The following is a 22,500-nucleotide window of genomic DNA, read 5'->3' as shown; positions in this document are numbered from 1 at the left end:
CAGAAAAGCTAACCTTAGGCCTAAAAACTTTTCTTTAGGCCTAATTACACCTAAAATTAGCATTTCTGAATATTTAGGACACTTTTCTTTAAGACTAATTAGGACTAATCAGGCCTAAAAAGGCCTAATTAGGCCTAAGGTTAGCTTTTATGAATGTTTAGGATACTTTCTGTATAGGTTAAATAATAACCTGTGACCTGTGACCTGTGCCCTGTGACCTGTGACCTGTGTTTTGTACCTGCCGGGTGCAATCAGAAAATCAACGATTTATTACTGAACTACTCACAAAGATTCACTAATAATTTGTTTGATTTTAAGTTACATGAACACCTCCAGGGTCTTTGATACTGACGTTCAAAGAGATACCAAACACCCTTAAAGATGACAATCTGTTATTGCATTGTTTATAGAATATTTTGTTAAGATGATAGGTTAAGGCGGCAGGTACAAAACGCAGGTCACAGGTCACAGGGCACAGGGCACAGGTCATTGTTTTACCTATACAGGAAGTATCCTAAACATTCATAAAAGCTAACCTTAGGCCTAAAAACATTTCTTTAGGCCTAATTAGGCCTAAAATTAGCGTTTATGAATGTTTAGGATACTTTTCTTTAGGCCTAATTAGGACTAATAAGGCCTAAGGTTAGCTTTTATGAATGTTTAGGATACTTTCTGTATAGGTTAAATAATGACCTGTGACCTGTGCCCTGTGCCCTGTGCCCTGTGACCTGTGACCTGTGACCTGCGTTTTGTACCTGCCATAGGTTAAGGGATCCCAGCAATATCTTTACCAAAGGGTGGAGTCAGGACAGCTTAGTGGTTATCAACCATGCCTTCCACCTCTGTGACCCAGGCTCAACTCCCAACCCCAAGGTCATATGTGGGCTGAGTTTCAGTTGAACTCAATCTGACTCTTAGGGTTTTCCTCCCTCATCAACAGTGCTCGAAATAAAAAAATTCCAGGTTGTCCCTGTTTCAAGAGGTGGGCAACTAAACCCATAAGTTTGGTTGCCCTGATAAATGCTTGGTTGCCCATTATGAAACCCTCTACGATTAAATGAACGCCTTGTTGAGATGCAATCACATGGTGTTTGAGCTTGAGTATCCCATAGTTCTAAGTGTGCACCTCTGGTTCTTTATGGAAGTCTGGTTTTACATTTTAGCCTTTTCAAAACGGAGTCTTTGATCTCGATCCCTTTGTACATGTTTGTGACATTGTCTCTTGAATTTTCCTATCTAATAATTTTTTTGTAAAAGCAACAGATACTCAAAACATGGGAAATGCTCAACTGTGGCAAATTAATTATTGTTAACTTCACACTACCATGAGACTGACAGTAGAAAACAAGAGTGATTCCTGTATGGTCATGTAATGCATTTTTATTTTGGCTGGATTGTCCATTGTTTTTTCTTCAGGCAACCAACATTTTCATTTTACCAAAAAAGTGAAGCTATGATCCTCACAGTTAAGAACACAATTTTTGCAATTGCATGGAGAAGCCTGAAAAACTCAGCAGTTTGGCAGAGTTTGAACCCGTGACCTCGCGACACCGGTTAACTTTCTGGTCATCTGGGACATCATCTGGGACGACCGGACAACTGCTAATTTCGAGCACTGTATCAAAATTGGCTCTCAGTCAATTACATTCGGCTGCGAGCAGATACCCTCAATAGGGATAACCTCTGGTATCCTTCCCTTTCATTGGAGTGAATGAATAAAGTTGGTAAAAATAGAGGATAATTGACTGGATTTTCCAGAATCTTTCAAGAAAAATTTTTGGGTGGAGCCTGGGTTGGACTGCTGCAACTTCCCATCATGTGATCACCCATTTGGCTCTTCTAATCAATCTCGACTGAGCCTTCTCGGCTTGACTTCCTCAGAAAGCTCAAGTTTTTTTGTTTCATACAGCAATTTTTGTGGTTTTTCAATTTAGTGTTTGCCCTATCAGCTGCTTGTCAGTTCTCTTTAATAAACTAAGGGCAGGGAATTGCTGCCTGCATTAGCCCTTCAGCCCTGAGCTGGAGACTTCTCAGGGAGGGTGCATTTTGTTACATCGCTGTACTGGGTTAACTTGGTCCTAGGACATTATGCCAGCAATGCCTACCTCGCAATACAGGCATCCGGTATTCCATAGAGGTGGTGGGTATTATCCCTGCCTTGGCAGTATATTCTCTGAGTCCTAGTTTATGCCCAATTTGTGGGACTAACCATTTCGTCAAATGTTTTGAATGAATACTGTATATTCTATAGAAGATGCTGGGGCTGTTTTATTTTTACCCAATCCGTCTAACCATGATAAATAAATATCACAAGGGTAGCCTGAAAGCAGATACACTTGTTTTGGGAATCAAGCAAGTATTTTGGAGGTGGCCAGTGCGTGAGAAGAAGGCGGCAAGGAATTCTTGGCTATAACTGATAAAATTACTAGTTTTAATACCTGATGATTTTGAATGTTCTTTCAAGGATTTTAAAAGCATCACCATCTTCACGTTTTTTTTCCAAATGCGTAGTGACAATAGTTTCTTGTGTTAACTATTTCACAAGGTTGCCTTCAATGTTGACCTTGATGTTATAAATGGCGCAAACAGCCCTTTCCCAGCAGCACTTACTGAATGCCTCAAGGGAGTCCAAGAAACTCTTATTCGACCATTTTGGCCACTGGATTTATCATCATATCCAATACGAAACAGTTTGTCAAAAGGAAGTAAATTCCTTCGTGATTATGGAAAGAAAGTGATCCAAGAACGACAAGAAGCTATTTCTCGTGGAGAGGATACCCCTTCTGATATCCTTGATCACATCTTGCGTGTTGCAGAAGCAGACTCCACCTTGACTTTAGAGTACCTTGTTGATGAGTTCGTCACCTTCTTTTTTGCAGGTCAGTCTTTTGTTTTCATTTCTTTTTTTACTTTTAGAAAGGTTGGTGTAAAATTGATGTAGAGCAAACAAGGTTGCGTCGTTGGAGATTATTTTACCAGCTAACGTATTTTGTGTATGAGAAGTAAGTGATCGCTATAAGTTTGTCCAGAAGACAAGATCTTAAACAGTCCGGTGTGATAAAAATGTAAGTGAATCAAAACAAAATCGTGGCATCTCCTGATGCTTTCTCGATGAGAATTGTCTCCAAGTTTGGTTCTTTGTAATCTCGCTGTGGTGTTGGATTAAAATTCAATCCAACAAATTTTAAAAACGTATAATCGCAACGGAGAAGCCTCTGTGTTGACTAAGTGCTTTTTCACTGAACCCTGTTAGAGATTCTTGAGAAGAGCTTAGCTCTCTTTACCAACACCATTGGCGTAGCCCTCGGCCAAAAAATACGTACTGTTCATTAAAATTTGTTTCATGAAAATCAATAGTCTTAATGTATTTAGTTTACCAGGCTTAGATTCTTTGAAAGGTCTGGACTGCATGTCTCAGCATTTTTCATGAAGTAGAATGATATTTTGTCAACAGGTCAGGAGACTACAGCAAACCAACTGTCTTTCACACTTTACGAAATTCTCAAGCACTCTTGTGTTGAAGAAAGGTATGCAAAACAGAAATTTAGGCTTCTCCTTTCTCTCTCAGCTTCCCCTCATAAGGCCAATATTGATTTGTTTAATTGTTCAGTAGAATTGTGCAAGAAATCGGAAATGTCCTTGGTCCCCGACAGTTTGTGAAATACAGCGACCTTGGCAACCTTCAATACCTAGGGCAGACTCTGAAAGAAGGACTTCGACTACATCCGCCAGTGACTGGAGCATCACGAATAACAACAAAAGAGGAGAATTTCGGAGGACATCTGATCCCCGCCAAAACTATAGTTTTCTTTAGTTGGTTCATTATACACCGGCTTTCAGTGCTTTGGCCCGAAGCGAAGAAGTTTGATCCAGATAGGTTTTCTCTTGAAGCCAAGGATTCAAGCAATGCTTTGCGATCTGCTTATTTCCCGTTTTCCATGGGTCCAAGATTCTGTATTGGACAGACATTTGCGCAGTTTGAGGCTCGAGTGGTCATGGCGAAGTTGCTTCAAGAGTTCGAGTTGACGCTGTTGCCAGGTCAAAATGAGATTCAGCACGAACAGAGCATCACGGTAAAACCCAGAGGTGGTGTACTGTGCACCATTAAGAAAAGAGGTGTTAAACATGAATAGACAGTTTCTAGAGGAAAATACTGGAAAGCACTGAGAGTTTGAAGCATAGGAAGATTAGATGTTATTCAGCCTCTAAGTAACTGGCTTCAGTGAAATGTCTTAAAGCAATTGTCGCCCAGTGAGACAGAATCTATACGCAAAAGTGTTTCGTGAACTTTTTTCTAAATATTTTTATTGATGTTTTCGTATCGCAAATTTTCTTGCTGATGACAAATTGTTTTATTCGCGACTCGGAAAGAGGTGGGGGGGATTTCACGAGTCGAAGTTTATGAAAGACTAGGGAAATCTGTCATTTAGATATTTAAAAGGCCCTTTTATTAAAATATTTCGAACAAACATACCTTATGACAGGGGTTTGTGAAAGGGGTACTATTTTCCAATGCAAGGTATTCGAAAGAAGTACTATTTTCCAATGGAAGGTATACGAAAGAGGTATCTTTTCTGCCAAAAATGGTCTATAAAAGGGTAAGGGGTCGGACGTCGGGGCGGAGCCTCCCCGTAGTAATTTTTTTAGTACCCCCCGGGATTCTCGATCGACACTTTCTAAAAGGTTACTTCTGCTCTTCTTAAAAACTATATATCATTATTTATTTACTTTTGCGTCAATATTTGTTTTGCTTAAAACAGGCTAACAAAATCTGTACTTTGCCTAGCTCGCATTTTTGAGCGTTAAAATAGAATTTTCGGTGGTAAGCACATTTTGAGGTCTCCCGTCCAGATACTAACCCCACCGAACAGGGTAAATTTCAGTGAACGTTGTCTTGGAAAGCTGTCAGAAGCTCAGAGTACACGCTTAAAAAAAGTTTGTGATGAAAAAGAAGTTGTAAATGATGAACATGTCAGCCTTGCAGCCAATGTTTCTCGATTTCCTTTTATTTTCTTCAATCTTTCTGGGTTTAGCATTTTACTGAACCACATGTCTTCTCAGGGGGTATTTAGCAAAGACATCTACCAAGGCACTATAATGATTTATGATACTTAAACAATATCGTGTACTATTATAGCTACATATTACGCAAAGACAACTTGAATCCCCTGAAAAAATAAAACGCAGCTCAGATGACAGTTATGGAAAAAAAGCCTGTCAAGTTACTGCACTACCACACGTACTCAATGCGTTCCCGTTTTTAAAAAATATCCCGTATCTCCTCAATCCCGCCCCTTCTTCCGCCAAATATCCCATATCCCTACAATTTTTTACCTAAATATCCCGTATCCTGATCGCTTCTCGGCCTCTTGGCTAAGATTAGTTTCTCGGCCGAGAGCTAAGGTCAAGTACTGTTGTACTACGGTACTTTTTTCAAGGGCCGTATAAGGCAGCCACAGAATAGTTTCGGCTGTGTGTCAGTTATCTCGAGAAGCGATCATTAGGGATTTTTGGTTTCGTTTTTGAGTGTAGAATCATGACGAACTTTTGTAGTTTCTGAGTACTATTTACTTCTTTTAGCTTTTGTTGATTTTTCAATGGATGACAGAGAGAGTTTTGGCGATTTTTTGTGGAACGTTTGGTACCAACTTACTCCAATACTGAAATCAAGATAATGGAATTGTAAAATTGAAACTTTGCATTGGACTATGGAACACGCAATTAGATTTTTGAGCATTGAGGGAAACGGAGTACAGATGTTGTACATGTATGATCTTCCTGCTTGCGAACTTACTTCCAGCTATGATCACACTCTGCGTTCCATTCTCGATAAACATGCGCCTGTTCAGAGCAAGGCGCTTTCCGTACGACCAAGGGTTCCTTGGTTTGAGGAAGAGCTAAAGGAGTTGAAGATCAAGCGTAGAAAACTTGAAAGGAAAATGAGAAAGAGTAAGTTGGACTTGGACATTTGCGCATACCGCGTTGCTTGTCGGGAGTATAATTCGCATCTGAAGGATGCCAAGACGAAAAACTATTCTCATTTGATAGAAGAGTGCGCGGGAGACTCTATCAAACTATTTCATATGGTTTAATCTCTTTGTAAAGAGCGTTCTGATAAGCTACTACTGCCTTATGATTCTCAACAGCAAATGTCGAACGATTTCGGGGAGTACTTTTGTCAGGAGATTAATCTGATCAGAGAAAGCAAAGACAGTATAGACGCTCCACCTGTAGACAACGTAGTCCTTGAATCTACTGCCAAGCTACAGCGGTTCTCACTTTTCTCCGTCGAGAAATTGCGTGACATTATTCGTTCGTCATCTAATGCTAGCTGTCTCTTGGATCCTATACACACTTGGTTAGTGACGGAGTGCGTGGATGAGTTCGCGGCAATTATACTCGTCTCTGGAAATTGGGATTGTTCCTCACAACTGGAAGGTTGCGTTGATTGCTCCTCTTCTGAAGAAACTTGGTCTAGAACTGGTGAATCAGAACTTTCGCCCTGTCAGAAAGCTGCCTTTGGTCTCGAAAACAGCTGAGAAGGCATTTGCTCCACAGCTACTGGCTCACTGTACTGAGCATTCGCAACTGTACCTATCTTTTCGCGCTGGATGAGATACATCTCAGAAGGAAGCTACTCGAGCATTTGGATGTCTTTGCATAAGCTCATGTTGAACGATAGCAAGACTGAAGTATTGATTATTGGGTCTCGGCAACAGCTAGCTAAAGTCAGCTAGCCAAGTTGGTGCGTCGGAGATCAAGCCTACTGGTTCTAACGTAACCTTGGCGTCTGGTTTGACAGCTTGATGAGAATGGATACCCATGTTGGTAAGGTGTACAGAAAGGCCTTACAGAATGTGTCTTACGGAAGAATGGACCAAGACACTGGTTCCCGCGTTTGTGATCCCGAACATCGACTACTGCAACTCTATGTTATTCGGGATATCTCAGCACCAGACCACTCGTCTTCAGAAAGTGCTCAATGCTACGGTGGCCCATAGGGACAAAACACTTCCCAGAATCCAAAACACTTCCCAGAATGCCAAAACACTTCCTAGAATGCCAAAACACTTCCCAGAATGCCAAAACACTTCCCAGAATCCAAAAACACTTCCTAGAATCCAAAACACTTCCCAGAATCCGAAACACTTCCCAGAATCCAAAACACATCCCAGAATCCAAAACACATCCCAGAATCCAAACCTCATCCCAGAATCTAAAACACTTCCGACACTACAAAACAACTACCAGACGAATAGGTGAGGCCTGGTTACCTGACAAGCTGTCGACCATGCTCGTTGAACAGCAATATACGAGAAAGAGAGAACATCACTATGAAGTTCCCTGCTGTGATATTATTACTGCTTCAGATTATAGCTCATAGTGTATGATTACCAGACTGTGCTTGTGTGGAAACATTCAATTCCGTCGAGGTTTGTGTAGCTGCCTACTGGAGGAAAGGGTATCGATATGCAGCCATCTTAATCTTCCTTTCGGTTTATCATTGCATTCACTGGACCCTGAGACAACTGAAATACTTTATGAACCACAAGCTAGGTTTGCGGAGAAGGGGGAATCAATCATCAATTGCCGACATTCGCCGAGCAATAACTTGGAACTTAACCAGGATTACGGAACCGGACTTCGAATACAGGATGATAAGTTTATTAAACTATGATTTGTACTAGGTTTTTCGGATGAAGCAAGACTGTGGGATTTGAATAAAGTCTCTTTCAAACAAATAAATAAGTAAATAATCCCGTATCCTGATAACCCCTAATAAGGCTTCGTTGTTTGCATTTGCAAATTTAGTAACAATAATGTGAGTTTTTACAACAAACCACTTCAAATTAAGTTACACATATATTTCTCACAATTTTTCGAAGTTTACCTGTAGTTGAAGTTCACCGTAATTGGACAATTTGTGTTAACTGTTTGTGCATCCCACGGATAAGCCCTTATAAGCGTCTTGTTATTCGAGAGACTGGTTATGAAACCTTAAAACCTTCAAAAGGGAGAACAATGTTGTCGCAATCGATGTTAAACTGACCGTAACAGTGCACAATCTTTTGTTTTCGTTTCGCAAGGGTTCGCTAATAAGTTGCGCATAATTTAATCGCAAGATTTGACTGGTTATCTTCTCGGAGAAAGCATGTGTTTTGTGCACCGTCAAGGCCAGAAATACAGACAGAACCATGGAAACAAAAAAGACTTGTCAAGTTTCATAACCATGGCCATGCATTAACTATGCTCTGATTTGTTTAGTCAAAATTTTACCACTTCTTGACAGTTTTAGTATCGGTGTTGTTTCAATCTTTCATGTAGTAGTTTAAAGTTAACCGCTCAGATTGCGAACACCTCCTCCAGGTTCCCGCAAATTGAGGAAAGGAACGTTCATCAATCGCCGTCAACCACTTGTCGAGAAGACTAAGTAAGCGACGGGTTTCACACTCAGAGATGAACGCTTCATGTCGTCATCACGGTTGTCGGAATTGTCTCTGATTGGGCACAGAGATATGACTCGCACTGTAGAAATGATCCTAATAAGCACGGTCTTAGCAACAATGAGCAAGATTCATAATAAGTTTAAAGTACATTTCTTGGACTTGTGGGGTAAACCGTACGGTGCGCAGGCGCGTTTGGCGCTAACGTTTTTTTTTATGAATGTTCTCGTTCCAGTTCCGTTTAGCATTGCATGTAGAGAGCTTGGAAACATTTGCTTGATTCGCCGGATTGTCTGTTACCAATCGTGGCAACGACATATGGAGTGTTTTCACTCACGTGACTAGCAGCCATGCTGTATCGATATCGCTGAAACAAAAGAAAGTGTTTGCATAAAAATAGAGTTTAATTCCCGGAGTATCTGTTTGGTACACCAACATGGCGGCCGTGAGGTCACGTGAAAACACTCTACATGACCTCGACAAGCGTTAAATAGACAATAGTGGTAAATGGGCATGGCTGGCTGGAAGTAGCGAGTTAACAAATCGAAAGTGGTTCAGCGTTGTCGGTACTCTTATCGACAACGATATTCGTCATCATAGTGGTCAAAATGTTGTGGACTCACGAGCCGCAGCTTGATTTGGAAGACGTTTCATATCTTTCGTCTCTTCGTGCATTGATGTTTACAGGTTTTAGGACTATGTAAAGTTCACAGTAACAAATGAGTGTTAATTACACCTAGTAGAATCATACCAGATAGAAAGAGGTTTTTGTCAAAAGCCCTCTACGCATATAAACGTTTTCGCTGACGGTTGTTTCAGTAAACCTATTCAAAAAATTTCAACCACTTGTCGGCGACAGGTTCAGTGTTTGTGTTAATATTTGATGCAAAATAACCGCTCAGATTGCGATCACCTCATCCAGTTCCTCGGAAACTGAGGAAAGGAACGTTCATCAATCGCCGCCAACCACTTGTCGTGAAGACATAGTAAGCAACGAGTTTCACGCTCAGAGGTGAACGCTTCGTCTCGTCATCACGGTTGTCGGAATTGTCTCTGTTAGGGCACAGAGATGTGACGCGCACTATGGAAATGATCCTAGTAAGCACGGTCTTAACAAACAAGCGGCAAGTTACACAATATGTTTAAAGTACATTTCTTGGACTTGTGGGGTACATCGATCAGTGCGCAGCCGCATTTTTTGCCCACCCTTTTTCCATGAATGTTTCGTTTCAGTTTGGTTAACTTTTGCACTTAAAAAGTTAGGAAACGTTTGGCTGATTCGCCGGATTTTCTGTTACCCATCGACATAAGAAGACTGTGGGGGTCAGTAGATCGTATGGGAGGGGTATTAGAGAAGTATACATTAGAGGGAGCGACAAGTTTTTAATGTAAAATAGTGCTAGCTAAAAGTCGTGGAAGTCAATAGACCGTATTCATAAATGGCGTTTAAGTAATTATTCTTTTGCACTTACGCTAATCATCCGCACCAGCCTCGTTAGCACGAACAACATTCAAAAGAATTCTTGCTCCAAAGTGAGGCTAGTGAGGATGATTAACACAAAGATAAAAGAATAATTTCTTGGCCACCATATACGAATACGGTCTATATGGAAAAGTGATTCTCTACCACAAGAATTACTTAATTGACGCAATCAGCATTGCGTGGCTTGCAGAGCAAAGGGGCACTCAACGAAAGATTTTCGTTGAAACACCTGTTCGGCCTACCAATTCGAAATTAGTGAGAACCATTTTTTCGATTTTGATAATGACGAACGTATTGAAGATAAGCTTCCTATAAAGTGGACATAAATGTGCGAAGTTTTTGTTATGAAAATTAGTTTTCATTCATATGTAACCATCCCAAAAACTTCGCTCTTAGACTCGCTGTCAAGAGAAGGCAGACATAAACTCGGAAATGGCCTATTTTCTACGATTTTTTCAATCCTACTTTTATTTGGTACACCCCTTCCGCTGGTCAGGACCTCACCGGCTCGCTGTGACGTAGATTAAGGAATGCTTGTTGGCGTGGGTCTTATCTTTTCTTACTAATCAACGCCAAGGTATCGCTCAGCGATCGTTTTTGGTAATTTTCAGTAAACAAAAAAAATCAATCATGCCTATATTTATCATCAAGCAAAGTGCCCCTGAATCTGGAAGTGAATAAACTGGCGATTTAAAAAAAATAATTTGAGGCGAGTAGTTGCCGGTCTCGACGAGTCAGCCAGCGCTACCACTGAAACACAGAACTACACGGAACCCTACGTGGAAGAACCATTAGCAGACGAGGAATCGCTACAAAATAATAGAAAAGAACAACAGGATAAGGAAGGTCTCGCGAGCGAAGGAATTAAAGTCAACGCTTATGTCTGTTCCTGTAAGCGAATCTCATCCGCCTTCAACGATCTTTTCGTTTTGCTGTCCATACAATACTGAAAGTCATACTCTTTGAAGTGAATCTAGCACAGTGAAGAAGTTTTACCGGGCTTCTTTTTACCAAGAAAAATTCTGCAGCCATTTTTCCTTCTTTTTTGAGGTATTGCTTTTTACGAGTCGAAGGATTCCTACGTATACTTATTCTTTTTTTAGGATCAGCTGTGTTCCCAGGGTCTCTCCATCCTCATCGACAAAGAGACCCTGGGAACGAGGTTGGAGGGATCCAGGACCCATCCAGATTGACGAAGTTTGATCTTCGATACCTACCCTTAGAGAGGAGAGAAATTGTATGAATCCGAAACGCCTTTTTAAGCTGGAGAATGTGGCGGATTCTTTGTGAAAAATGGCTTGTTCCTTTTCGGACTCTGAGCCTTTATGCTATATCCTGTTTGTTATCGATCTTCACGTGAGAGTTGACAAAAGGCCGAATCAAGCCAATTTTTCGGTTGATAACGCAGTACCGAAATCAACAGCTTATAAAACCAAATGGTCGCGTAAGGTTTTCGAGGAATCAGTGGAAACAGAATCGATTAGTGAAGTCCTGTACTTTGAAACCCGGCGGCCTTTTTACCACGAAAGACTTTGAAGAAGGAGTATAAACTTTGGACACGGCCATTACAGAGATAACAACAATAAAAGCAAGGTGACACACGCTTATTGTTGTTTTTAATTTACGTGACACACCGATCTCTTAATGTGATCCACCTTTCCACACGCTTGCCGTGGGAGAACAGTTTTGCTGTTCCCAACCCAGTTTACCACATGTTTGGCATGTGAAGCTGCCACTTAAAGGGGTGCTAAACACACCCGCCTGGTATGTTAGCTACGCCATGCTGATGAGGCCTAGCGAAAAAAAAGGGCTAACCCAGGGCGAAGCCCTACCAGTCTGTTTTTTCGATCTCGCTTTCGCTTGTGGTATCGCTGCTTTGGCCTTTGGCCCAGCAGTGTTATGTCAAGTGCTGATGTTGATCCCCAGCATAGCTGGGCTGATGATGTTTCAGATGATATGTCTGTCGTGTCTTTGGATGGTTCTGTTCCTCCGTCTTATGCCCAGATGGCCCGACCTGGCTGCCGTCCAAGAGTGTTGAGTCAGTCTATGGAGGATGAGTACATTATGAAAAATGAAGCCCGTCTTTCGGATTCCGAAAAGGATCGGATTCACCCGTTGAATATTCTTCCTGAGCGCCCTTGTACGGCTCACTTTGTCCTTCCTACTAAAGATGCGCCTTTGTCTCAAGTCTTCGCTGATTTTAAGAATTGCGGCATTCGTGCAGTTGGTGTTAGGTGTTTGCAGCGTAGTCCTAATGGTTTTGTATCAGTAACGTTTTCTACGTCCGAGTACCGTGATTGTTTTCTTCGCCAGTCCTCGTTCATCTCTCGTCGTGCTCGTCGTAATTCTTCGTCATTCACTTTCGTGGTTATCTACGACGCACCTTATGAACTTCTGGATGAAGCCCTTTCTCATCGTCTCCAGGGTTATGATGGCATCCAAAGTGGTACACGTGTGGCTAGAATGGAGTTGTCCGAGTCAATTCCTTCGTTCATGCGTTTTGATAGGAAGCTCCTTAAGATTAAACACGAAGGTCAGATCCCCACCTGCCGTAAGTGTCATTTGCCAGACCATGTTGCCAGAGCGTGTCCTACTGTCGTTTGTTTTAACTGTGACCAGCTTGGTCACACCTTCAGTGACTGTACAGAAGACATTAAATGCAGCATCTGTAAGGAGGATGGTCATTATGCCATTGATTGTCGCATGTCCTGGTGGCGTCGCCCTGCCTTGGCTGACATTGACGTTCCTGCCCCTCCTGTGTCCCATCCTTCACATCCTTCTACTGATGTGCCTCCTGCCGGTTCTCCACCTCCTTCGGATGTTCATGAACGCCCCCCGCCTGTTCCCTCGCCTCAGCCTTTGTCCGATGATTCTTCATCACAACCGCCTTCTGATGTCCCGCCTTCTTCTGTTCCACTTTCTGTGCCTCCCTTGCAGTCATCATTGTCGCCGTCGCCGTCGTCTTCACCTTCTCCTGGTGTGTCTGCTCCTCAGGATTCTCCGTTTTCTTTGCATTCTACGCAGTCTACTCAAGATTCCTCTCAGCAGTCTGCAGACCCTTCACTTCACAGCTCTCGCAGTCTCAATCGCTCTTCGAGTCTCCTGAGCCTCCCTCCGACCCTCTTCCGGTTCCTTCCCCTCCATCAAGCGTTATTACTGGCACGCCCACTGTATCTGATTTGCAACTTGCCGCTGAAGTTCCTTCACAATCTCCTCCTACTGTCTCAGATGAAGCCTTAGCTGCAATGGAAATTTCTGAAGTTAGTTCTGTTGTTTCGCTTCCTCCGTCTCAGACTTCTGTTCGTCCTTTTGTTTCACGTGTGGCGTCTAAGCGTAAGCCTGCTAGGCTGGACCCCTCCTGATGGTCCTCCTCCACGTAAGTCTACTACGCCCTTGCCGGTTAGCTCTGGTAGGAAGACTAATAACCCTCATCCTTCATGAATTTTCAAATTGCTTCCTAATTACATTCTAGGGGTTTCAGTAAACGTTTTAAGAATCATCTTATCGATAACCTTCATGCTTCGTACGTTGTTTTTTTATTTTTAAGAAACATTTACTAGTGATTCTGAAGTATTTTTTTCTTTTTCTAAAGCCTGGCGTGGGCCTTGTTTCTGGTCTCCCGCTGTTGGAAAACTAGCCGGCGTTTTAACTTTCTTTTCTTATTCCTTTTCGGGTATAATTAGGAATTGGAAAAGAGATGTATCTGGTAGGGTTATTAGTCTTGTTTTTGAACTTGATGATCTTAAGATCAATTTAATTAACATTTACGTGCCTATTAATCCGATTGAAAGGAAAGTGTTTTTTGATAGTTTGCACGAATATTTTTTTTGCCTTCTGACGCCGTTATTATTGCTGGTGATTACAATTGCTATGATCACCATCTTGACAAATTTGGTGGGAACTTTGTTGCTGCTAAATATTTTTCTGTTTTTTGTTCGACTTTTTCTTTGTCAGATGCCTGGCGTAAGTTTCATCCAAGGCTGCGTCAGTGCACCTGGCTTAATTCTGATTTTTCTATCGGTTCCCGGCTTGATAAGTTTTTTGTTTCTGAGAGATTTATGCCTTCGGTTACTTCCTGCGAAATTAGACTTTGTCCTTTTTCCGATCATGATTTTGTTTATCTTTCTATCCAGTCCTCTGGGAATAATTCCTGTGGTTCTGGTATTTGGAAATTCAACAACTCGCTTTTAAATGATAGCGCGTTTTGTGAATATATTACAACTTGCATTGATGATCTTTCTGGTTGTCTGCAGCACTTTCCTTCAGTCTAGTCGTGGTGGGATTTCTTTAAGCATCTATTCGTTCACAAATTACATATTTTTCTAAGAATAAGTGCAGGGAGCTCTCACACGAGCGCGTTCTTTTGGTTAATCGCATCATTGATCTTAAGCTTAAATTAACTTCTGGTGATTTGTCGGTTAGCTCTGAAATTTCCGAACTCGAAAGTGAACTGAAGGCTCTCACCTTGAAAGAGTTCGATGGCTCTCAGGTTCGCTCCAGAGTTCAGTGGCTTGAAGAGGGAGAAAGGCCTCCTCGTCATTTTTTTAAACTTGAGCGTGAGCGCTTTGAGCGTAATATTCTCACTTCCGTTCTAAATTCTAACGATGTCGAGGTTTTTACACGTAAAGAAATCGAGCGTGCACATGTGCAGTTTTATTCGTCTCTTTTCTAATGAACCTATTGATCTTCCTTCACAAAAACGTTGTTTAGATTCCGTGGAAAAATTCCTTTCTCCTTCTCAAAGTATCTCGTGTGAGGGTTTCCTCTCTAGTGAGGAGTTATTGAACTCCGTCAGAAGTCTTAATACCTGAAGGTCACCCGCATCTGACGGGCTGCCGGTGGAATGTTATTTACATTTTTGGGAATCTTTGGGTCTCCTTTTGCTCTGTGTTGCTAATAGATGTTTTGCTGACGGCGAATTATGTCCCTCAATGAAGGGCAGTGTCACCTGCACGATTTTTAAGAAGCGTGGTGACGTCAAGCATTTAAAGAATTGGCGGCCCATCTCTCTTTTGAATATAGATTACAAGATAATTTCTAAAGCGATTACTTTGCTCCTCTCTAAAGTCCTTGAGCACATTATTCACCCGGACCAGACCTGTTCTGTTCCGGGCCGAAGTATTTTTCCAAATGTTACCCTTTTGCGCGATGTCCTTGATTACATTCAACGGACTGATGAGTCTGCCATTTTGATAAGTCTTGACCAGGAGAAAGCATTTGATCGAGTCAATCGTTCTTTTCTTCTAAAGCTCCTTCAGGTTTATGGTTTCGGCCCTGATTTTTGTCGATGGATTTCCACCTTTTACAACAGCGCATTCATGCAAATTACTCTGAACGGTTGGCTCACTGATGTTATTTCCCTTGAGCGTTGGGTGCATCAAGGGGACCCTCTGTCTCCCTTGCTTTATTTTCTTTGCGTGGTGGTCTTGGCCTCCCTTATCCGCAGCTCTCCTGGGATTGAGGGGTTTCTCCTTCCTGGTGCATGAGGACTACAGGCGCGCGTTCGCCTGTATGCTGATGACACCACGGCGATCCTCAGAAATCTTCGATGCTTGACCAACCTTTTTGATTGCGTCAGCGTTTATGAAAATGGTTCTGGCGCCAAGCTTAATCGTAGTAAAACTGAAGCAATGTGGTTAGGAGCCTGGAGAAGTCGTTCTGATGAGCCACTTGGCCTCACTTGGGTTAAGAAAATGAAGATCCTTGGTGTCATCTTCGACACTATCTCTACCGAACATTTGAATTGGCAGCCCAAGCTTGAGAAATTGAAGAAATCCCTCAATCTCTGGAAATCTAGGTCCTTGTCCTTGCCTGGCAAGGCTCTTATTATTAATATGCTTGGCTTAACTAAGCTGGTTTACCTGGCCAGAGTTCTCACTGTCCCAGCCTGGGTCACTGCACGTGTTAACGCTTTGACTTGGCCCTTCCTCTGGGGTTCAAAGATGGAAACGGTCAGCCGTAATATCTTCTTTTTGAAACTGAAGGACGGGGGTATTAACGTCATTAGCTTCCCCTTAAAGGCCCAGGCCTTAAGACTGGCGGGGATGGCTTCTGTTCTCAATTCTCCCGAGGATTCTAGCTTTTTTATGCTTAAGTAATTTGTTGGTCGCCGTTTATCTTGTCTGCGTACCGAATGGCTTTCTTTGCGCGATAATTCTGCTCCTAGCGCTGCCTTCCCGACTCCTTTTTACGAGGCCTGTTTGGATACCTTGTCAAGGGTGGGTGACAGCGCTCTAGTTTCTAAGGTTCTCTATAAGAAACTCTCGTCCGTTGAGTCATCCCCGCCAATCCTACATCGACAGTGGTCTCAGGTTATCGGGCCAGGGTTTTCTTTCGAAGGTCACTGGTCTCTCGTCCGGGATCCTTTTACAGAGAATTTTAAGAATGACGTTATTTGGTTGATTATCCTTCGTGGCGTCAAGGTGTACGATTCTCTCTTTAACTGGGGTGTTATCTCTTCTAGTCAGTGCGCCTCTTGTCCCCGACGTGAGACCATTGACCATTGCTTTTTAAACTGCGGCACGGTTCCTAGTTTCTGCTCGCATTTTGCCCCTGCCCTCGCCCTGGTGCATGGTTCCCAGTTCGCTATAAGTCTTTTAACCGTCTTTTTCTTTCGCTGGCCCTCTGTTAGTGCTAAGAGGGCCCGCATTGCAAGCCACTTGGTGTGGATCTTTCGGAATAGGGCCACCTTTCAAAACGCAAGAGAAGGCCATCGAGCAATTATCCGTTATGTCCGTAATGATTTAAAGCAGAGGGTCTTCCTGGATTCAAAGCGCCTTTCTCAATCTCGCTTTCGCGATCTTTGGCTGCTGGACGGTTTTTGTGCCGTGGAGAATGAACTTTCCCGAGTTATAATCTATTTGTACATTTAAATCCTTGTAACCTTTTGTCCGTGCGCTGTTCGCGGTGTCCGCTATCAGGGGCTCTCCTTGGGGAATTTGCGCCGTTCATGGACTCTACCGTTAGGGCCCCGCGCTCTGGCGGCTAGCTGCTTAGTCCGGCTTTTGGTTTCAATCGGTTTTTTCTGTGCTTTCTCTTCTTTAGTGGCGTGTGTTTGTAAATAGCTTGTTTTAGTTCTTATTGGAAATAAAGGTTGTCTTTCACAAAAAAAATGGCTGCTAATTGACTGGGTGAAATGGTTGTGCGCATGCGTGATGTGTTGACCACACGGGGTTGGTGTTAACGTGTCACCTTGCTTTTATTGCTGAAATAACAGACCCCACTGGAACTATTAATCTATCAGTCTGGGATAGCCACATCCAGCAAATAGAAGACAATCAATTCTACACTGTGACCAACTGCAAGCTGAAGCAGTATTTTGGAAAACGCCTTGCCACCATAGTTAACACAACGCTAACGAAAGCACAAGAGCAGGACATCTCCCGCGTGGAGCCTTCGCACAAACAAGCCAACTGGGTATGCTGTCCTGAAATTTTGAACATTTACCCAACTGTCTATCCAGTGTGCAACAACAAAGACTGTCGCAAGAAAATTAGTGAAAACCCTTGGTCCAAGATTGTTCGTTGTCTACACTGTAACAGAGCAATGCTTCTGAAGAACTGCTATCTTGAAATGAACATTAACTTTAATCTAGAAACAGGACCAGCACTTTCAGTGACAGCATTTCCAAAGATTGTGGGGAACTTCCTCCAAGAAGACATCTTGCAGTACAAAGACAACATTGACGATCTAACTGAGAAATTGCTGTTGCTCGAAAATGTAGATTTTGAGCTTTGTTATAAGTATGAAAGCCCATGCCTCAACTTCACAGGAAAAGTCAACAGCTAACTGTCTGGTTAAAAAAAAAACTGTTAAGTTGAACAGACACTAGTGAAAATTTAACAAAAGAGTACAATTTATGATATTAGAGTGATTTTTGCTTGGACCGTGAAACACTATCTGACAATCAGTGCGTAATAGTCAAAACTTAACAAAAAAAATGGAATAAGTGTGTAATACTAACTCATAGTGTAGTAACTATTTACGGGCCAAATAAAATCACTCTGACCACAGTCGTTTCAAGTGATACCGTTAAAAAAATTAATAAGCTGATTTAACTTACCCCATGAAACAATATCTGTTAAATACATAATAGTCATCTTTAAGAAAGTTACGACATTTTTAAATTTCGAAGACATGTTTCGATGTTACAAACATCATCGCCAGTTACAAAATATTTGAAAAACCGTAATTTAAACCAACAGGTTCATCACGTCAACCTGACACTTACGCTTTAGGCTCTACATTCTTTCTAACACTCTGTAACTCACTCAAATTGTATTTCTTGTCACTTAATCATGTATTTCTCGTCACTTAATCATATTTAATTATGCATGTTTCGCCTAGTTGTTATATAGTCCTAACGGTTTTTCAAATATTTTGTAACTGATGATGTTTGTAACATCGAAACATGTCTTCGAAATTAAAAAATGTCGTAACTTTCTTAAAGATAACGATTTGCCTTCTACATAATAGTCAAAATTAAACAAACAAAACAATGGAGAGATGGAGTAGTAACTATTTCACGAAAAGAAAAATCACTCGAATTTGTTTTGTCCTTATTGTTAGCTTTTTTTGGTAAATTTCTGGCCTGATAAAAAAAAATTCTCCAAAAGGAAATAACCATGCTATTATAATACAAAATATTGTTTAAAAGAAGTAGAAGTAGATTGCATGGTTGTAGTGACTTTATATTTCCTTCTTTAGGCCTAAATAGATAGATTGCAGATAATTATATTTTATACCAATACATTGTACATGGTTACAACTGATTATTGTTGTTGCAATGGTTATTGTCAGCAATGATTTTTCCCAACAAGTCAATAACACACAAATTTATTAAGTTCCTGTTACACAAGTATTAATTGTACAATTGAAGTAGATTTATATTGCCTGATTTATAGATAAATGTACTGCAGATGATTATATTTTTATAGATTTATACATTGTTGCAAGTTTGGTTACTGTTGTTGTTATGGTTATTATAATGATTTTTCCCAACAATTACTCAAATTTTTAACGTACAATACATTCCTGTTACACAGAATATTAACATTAGAATTGAAATACATTTATATCAACTGATTTATGGATAATATATTGCAGCTAATTATACATACAATACGTTGCTGTTTCACAAAACAAAACTGTATGACTGTCATAGATTTCAATGTCAAATTTACAGAGAAATATGCTAACCAGTTACATGGATGTTAACTTCAATAAATATTCAAACGTTTCTTTAACATTCGTATGCACAGTATTTATATCCAGTGAAAACCACATACAGGGGTTAAACAGATCTTCACAAGCGGGGGCAGCTCCAGTGAAAACTATGACTAGTATAGGGGAAAGCAATCTCGATTTGATCAACCGAGCGCGCAAGGTGGTATCGGTATTGCTTAAGTAGTTCCCTAGGAAGTTCGTGGAAGGTAAATTTCAGCTAGCAACTTTCTGAAGGGAAAATTCCTCGATTCCCTAAAATATTTGGACACTTGAATTTTCGGCTAAGAAATCCCAACAGATCAACTTCTTCTACTAGCTAATCGGACATCTTCCAAAGCAGTCTTTGTACATTGTAAGAAACTTCGAAATGTCTCTCTAAAGTTTTTAGTTGAATTTGCTTGTTGGGTGCCCCTATAATTTGCTGTTACTGTAAATCTAGCACCAGATTCTTATTTGAAGCAAACCACAAGGAAAAGAAGCGCGCAAACAATGATATTAAAAATTAAGCTCTTGTGTTCCACACTGTTTGTATAAGGGCCCAGACGCACTTAGCAATTTTTTGTTTATTTTCCGAAAAAATCTGTCACCAGTTTCCTGAGACAAGTGCGCCACGGTGATTTTTAGTTCTACCAAATTTTGTCTTACCAAACTTCAAAGACGCCGTCGTCCTGCCTCGGAGCAGGACAAATTTTTGTCAGGAGTGAAATCTGACAGATTTGTCATTTTACACGCCATGATTTGAAGGAAAGTGTCAATCAAGAAAATCTGATCTCTATTTTAAGTCGGAGTATTGAAGTCCGCCTTCTACGGACAAATCTGTTGTGGTACTCTAGAACCAGTTGCAGTCGAACAAGGTGAAGCCTCCACTGGCATAGTAGAAGTAGCAAATCCCTCTGCTGGAGTTGAACGAATTCAAGGAAGAAAAAAAAAAGAATACAAATAATAATATGCCGAGGGATAGAGAACATATTCGATCGAAGCGGTTAAAGATGACTCCTGAGATCTCATGTAACCTTTCCGGCGAACAGCGCGCAAGCGATGGTGTTTATTTTCGTGTGATTGACACTTGTGGTTAACAAATATTTTGCTGTGTCTCAGTGCGCCCACGTTTGACAAATTGACAATTTGGCAGAGGCAAATTTTGTCGAGATTTTTGGAAGGGCCAAACAAATTTGTCTGTCCAGTGCGCCCGGACCCTAACAGACGAAAAAGGCTTTTCATTGAAATGCTGCTTACTAAATGTTTAACCTTGACACATGTTTATTCAGCCGAAGCTTTTCGAAATATCACGTTTCAGAACAAACCGGCAGAAGTTGTGGCAGGCTCACTTCTCCGAAAGGCCCTCAAACAACGACTCCCTTGGTTTCCTCAGTTTTCGAATGATGTGCATCGAAGAACTAAAGCTGAGGTTTAGAGTGAGACCGATGGCGACTGTGCGAAGGGTGGTGAGCTTGATGTTGTTTAACGAGCCTTCCGAATTGAGTATAAAATAAAACACGGCTACAATGTTGCTTTGAAGATAGGCACCGATCATGCATACACTGATATGGAAAACATACCGCGTGACTAAATGGTGCTTGTTTAGTATGATTATGAAGAGCACATTGCAGACTGTGCAAATCACGTTGTAGGAAGCAAAAAACCCAAAGCGCCTGTCAAATACTAGGTTTGAAAATGAACAATAAGGTACCACTACACCCAAGATAACCAAATAAATATTCGATGCAAACCAGTCGCTTCGAATAAGTTTCGTTACGTTGGTTGGGACGACCCATGTTGTCGAACAGGCACATAGAGAGTAAATGAGAAAGCTAATTATTTGAATCGTTGGCCAAAACAGAGGCAAAAGAAAATAGGAGCAGCATGTGAGATCACTTCCAAACACAGTTATGCTTTGACCGCCCGGAGTAAAACTAGCCGGAATAGAGCCACTTATGCCAGTCTCGCCATTGTCAAATCTGAAGAAAGACCAACCCCCAAGCGAGATACCTGCTGGGGAAGCCGTGAATACAAGAATCACATATCCAAGGCTCGTAAGAATTTTCGAAAATATCATTTTGATGCCTTGAAGGCACCCATTTACAGACAGTCCAACTCCTATCGGTGGAATCTGATTTGAATGCCTGAGAGTGTTCACAAGCGGTAGTTGTTCGCCTTCTCTGTCTTGGTTGTTTTCCTCAGTCTGTTCGGCGTGTGAACTCGCGCTCACATCAGCTGTCCTGTTTCCGATTAACTGCTCTTCATCGACGCGTTGACCCCCAGACATCCAACAGAGTTTCTTTGTGCGCCTCATCCACTCGAGAGTGACGATAGGACCAACAAAAAACCAGACTATAAAATTTATCACTAGGTAGGATCCCATTTTTCTGTAAAATTCATAGGTTGGGCCAAAGGGCACTCTGATATCAACATTTATCGCAGCGTTTCGAGACAGGAAAGTCGTCACATTGACAGCAGAAATCGGCTTTGGCACAATTTCAATACTGGCGATATCGCTTTTACATTTTGTGGTAGTGTGAATTCCCGCAAGTGGAATCAGTAGCCGAACGTCCCCCGAGTCACTCTGTCCTTCATCAGGTCGTGTGGGAAGTAAACGCACATTATTTAACACACATACAACCATAGAGTATCCTGCGCTTTGTGCGTTTCGCAGTAAATCTTGGAATGTACACTGAGTTTCATTTGCGAGGCTAACGATAGCGATTTTGTGCCTCATTACCTTTGCGTTCGTCACATCAGCGAGACGCTGACATGCATTTGCGAGGTTGGAGTACACTGTCAGCCCACTCAGTCTCAGTTCTTGGCCTTCATCTGTTGTTGACGCTCGAATAAAGGATAACAAAGAAGGAGAAAATCTCGTCTTCGCAACTACTAGGTTGCACTGGATCCAGAAAGGCGCCATTTGGGATTCTAGATTAGCCGTTAATGTTGCGTCAGGTTGATCATCGTCGCCACCCAAATCTGTCCAGCCGTTTGCAATAGCAAGTAACACCAAGGCAAAGTCAAAAATTAGAACGAAGGCACAACTGCCTATTAAAAAACGTGTTCTTCTCGACATTTCCGTACCCGATCGTATCGAATAAACCTTGGTCACATGTCTTTATTTCCGAATTTTTCGAACGGTGGTTCGTTGCTAGGCATTTTCCTCCCGGAAGTGCGGGCTCATAATTGTCAGCTGTTGATACCATGGTTGAATGAAAAAAGAAAATTTTAAACAAAATGGCGGCTAACTTGAGCGACGTAGTATTTAATTTAAAAGGCCAAACAGAGCTTACAGAAAGGGGTCAAAAATTTTGGAACACAATTGAGGTAGAAATGAAGTTCTCTTTTCAGCGTGAGTGGATTAAG

General features: G+C 41.6%; 3 protein-coding genes and 2 non-coding genes across 5 annotated transcripts in view; 2 read left to right on the top strand and 3 right to left on the bottom strand.

Moving 5' to 3' along the window:
- Positions 1–4,172, top strand: part of LOC138027071 (cholesterol 24-hydroxylase-like) — a 5,047-nt gene extending 875 nt beyond the window's left edge. The window contains exons 2-4 of the mRNA XM_068874570.1: positions 2,546–2,879; positions 3,455–3,527; positions 3,614–4,172. Coding sequence (XP_068730671.1) covers positions 2,546–2,879; positions 3,455–3,527; positions 3,614–4,133 — 927 coding nt within the window. The 3' untranslated portion in view covers positions 4,134–4,172. The remainder of the gene's footprint in view (positions 1–2,545; positions 2,880–3,454; positions 3,528–3,613) is intronic.
- LOC138026992 (uncharacterized) overlaps positions 1–22,500 on the top strand; it is a 159,171-nt gene that overhangs the window by 76,168 nt on the left and 60,503 nt on the right. The window lies entirely within an intron of this gene.
- LOC138027997 (small nucleolar RNA U3) lies at positions 8,339–8,557 on the bottom strand. The gene has a single exon (XR_011127562.1). It is a non-coding gene; the product is annotated as a small nucleolar RNA U3 (small nucleolar RNA).
- LOC138027995 (small nucleolar RNA U3) lies at positions 9,338–9,556 on the bottom strand. Its single transcript, XR_011127560.1, has one exon. It is a non-coding gene; the product is annotated as a small nucleolar RNA U3 (small nucleolar RNA).
- Positions 18,750–22,220, bottom strand: LOC138026985 (uncharacterized). The gene has a single exon (XM_068874468.1). It carries the CDS (start codon positions 22,208–22,210, stop codon positions 20,477–20,479), a length of 1,734 nt encoding a protein of 577 aa, XP_068730569.1. The 5' UTR covers positions 22,211–22,220; the 3' UTR covers positions 18,750–20,476.

This window comes from Montipora capricornis, chromosome 12 (assembly GCF_036669925.1).
Source record: "Montipora capricornis isolate CH-2021 chromosome 12, ASM3666992v2, whole genome shotgun sequence".
NCBI lineage: Eukaryota > Metazoa > Cnidaria > Anthozoa > Scleractinia > Acroporidae > Montipora > Montipora capricornis.
The sequence above is the reverse complement of the archived record's forward strand: the minus strand, read 5'-3'. Positions and strand labels throughout refer to the sequence as shown.

What these genes read in the sequence shown, in the direction of transcription:
- LOC138026985 (XM_068874468.1), bottom strand. Translation starts at nt 22,210, where the DNA reads ATGTCGAGAAGAACACGTTTTTTAATAGGCAGTTGTGCCTTCGTTCTA.